Source organism: Penaeus monodon, chromosome 27 (genome assembly GCF_015228065.2).
Source record: "Penaeus monodon isolate SGIC_2016 chromosome 27, NSTDA_Pmon_1, whole genome shotgun sequence".
In the NCBI taxonomy this organism is placed as follows: Eukaryota; Metazoa; Arthropoda; class Malacostraca; order Decapoda; family Penaeidae; genus Penaeus; species Penaeus monodon.
Genome location: NC_051412.1, coordinates 18502476 through 18502900, shown reverse-complemented (window position 1 = coordinate 18502900; position 425 = coordinate 18502476). Strand labels below are relative to the sequence as shown.

General features: G+C 41.6%; 1 protein-coding gene across 1 annotated transcript in view; it reads left to right on the top strand.

The window, feature by feature from the left end:
* The window catches only part of LOC119590643 (solute carrier family 43 member 3-like), a 21587-nt gene that overhangs the window by 19764 nt on the left and 1398 nt on the right, over positions 1-425 (top strand). The window contains exon 10 of the mRNA XM_037939320.1: positions 22-133. Within this exon, the coding sequence (XP_037795248.1) occupies positions 22-133 (112 nt within the window). The remainder of the gene's footprint in view (positions 1-21; positions 134-425) is intronic.

Below are 425 nucleotides of genomic sequence, written 5' to 3'. Positions count from 1 at the left end.
TGACATATCTCCTGCTCTTAGGTTCCCCGCCGGGCATTTCAACCGCCTGCTGGGCATCTACGGCACCGTGGGTTCAGTTCTGCTCTTCTTGCAATACCCTCACTTTATGTGGGCGCAACATATGTATTATGCGGTAAGAATCTGACTCATGCATCAACAACAAATTCTCTTCAGCAATCCCTTTCTAGTTCTCTTTTGGCAGCAGGTGACTTACCATTTACCAAAGCAGTCTATTCAGAATCTTTGACTCTTTGACTGAATAGACTTTGCTTCGTTTACATTTTGTAACAGATCTTTGGTCACGAAACCCTGATTGATAATTTTGATGATGACAGGGCTAAGCCATACATCAAAATTAAGTCATATATTATCATCACAAGTCTACAAGATGTGCTACCAGAATCCTCGAAATCAGACAAAGGTAA